Raw genomic sequence first — 998 nt, 5'->3', positions numbered from 1 at the left:
TAAGTTTTAATTTTCTTTCGATTTTAATGAGTGGGGAAAGGGAGTTAGAGGGAGTAGCCCGGGGCACCACTTGTCATTCTATGGCCGGGGTCACCAACTATATTTGTCAGAGCCTTGGACACTCAAATAAAATACATGACATAAATATTGGGGTTTACTGACACTTATTTAAGTCTCAGTTGTGATTTATTTTCCGTTGCTTTAATAATGGGCACCATGCAATATTTTCTCTTTGAGCCTCACTATTTTGGAGTCCAGTGGTGGGCCAGATTGGACGGTTTGGTGGGCCAGTTGATGATCACTGTACTATGGCGTCAAATGCACAAATTTAACAGTTGTCATGTACTGCTGCATGTGCTCTCGTCCATGACCAGGTGACGAGCTGATGAAGCTGGAGGAGGAGGACGAGCAGGGCTGGTGTAAAGGTCGCCTAGACAACGGTCAGCTGGGTCTCTACCCGGCCAATTACGTGGAGCCCATCTAACCCTCAAAAGCTGGGGACACCTGTCTTGGACTGACAAATCCAGTCCACTCCTGTCATACCCGCACATTGCCAGTTCTTAAAAAGACTTGAAAGTGAAGCTTTTTCATGTTTTCAGTGGCACAGTGGGCTGTCGTCACCTCAGAAGAAAAGATCCCGCTACACAAGTCCCTTTTTGTGTGTGTAGCTGTGCTTGTTTTCAGCTTCTAACACGTCGTACCATAAATGCTGCCGAGGCGACGGTGACCTGGTATCGCCTGATGTGCCTGAACAGCGAGAATGAGCCATGCAGTGTGTTTTCCATGTGAATATTCTAATTTTTTTTTTACATATGGATATTTGTACAGTTTCTTTAATTGCTGGATTCACTGGTCATTTTGGGAGAATGAGATCATTTGCGGTCTTCCTGGAAGTTCAAAGAAACCATTGGTTTCCTCTGGGTTTAGAATCCAGAAGCAGACGCAGGGTAATTTAGCTTAGCATCAAATGAAGAAACAACTAGCATTCAGCATTTGTT

At 44.6% G+C, this 998-nt stretch overlaps 1 protein-coding gene across 2 annotated transcripts in view; it reads left to right on the top strand.

Annotated features, from left to right (window-relative positions):
• pacsin1b (protein kinase C and casein kinase substrate in neurons 1b) overlaps positions 1-785 on the top strand; it is an 11,226-nt gene extending 10,441 nt beyond the window's left edge. The window contains exon 9 of one of the 2 annotated variants that reach the window (XM_008320949.3): positions 375-785. In XM_008320949.3, coding sequence (XP_008319171.1) covers positions 375-484 — 110 coding nt within the window. In that variant the 3' untranslated portion in view covers positions 485-785. The remainder of the gene's footprint in view (positions 1-374) is intronic. The other variant, XM_008320947.3, reaches the window with a different exon arrangement.
• Positions 786-998: the final 213 nt, after the last annotated feature.

Source organism: Cynoglossus semilaevis, chromosome 11 (genome assembly GCF_000523025.1).
Source record: "Cynoglossus semilaevis isolate Cse_v1.0 chromosome 11, Cse_v1.0, whole genome shotgun sequence".
Taxonomy (NCBI): domain Eukaryota; kingdom Metazoa; phylum Chordata; class Actinopteri; order Pleuronectiformes; family Cynoglossidae; genus Cynoglossus; species Cynoglossus semilaevis.
The sequence above is the reverse complement of the archived record's forward strand: the minus strand, read 5'-3'. Positions and strand labels throughout refer to the sequence as shown.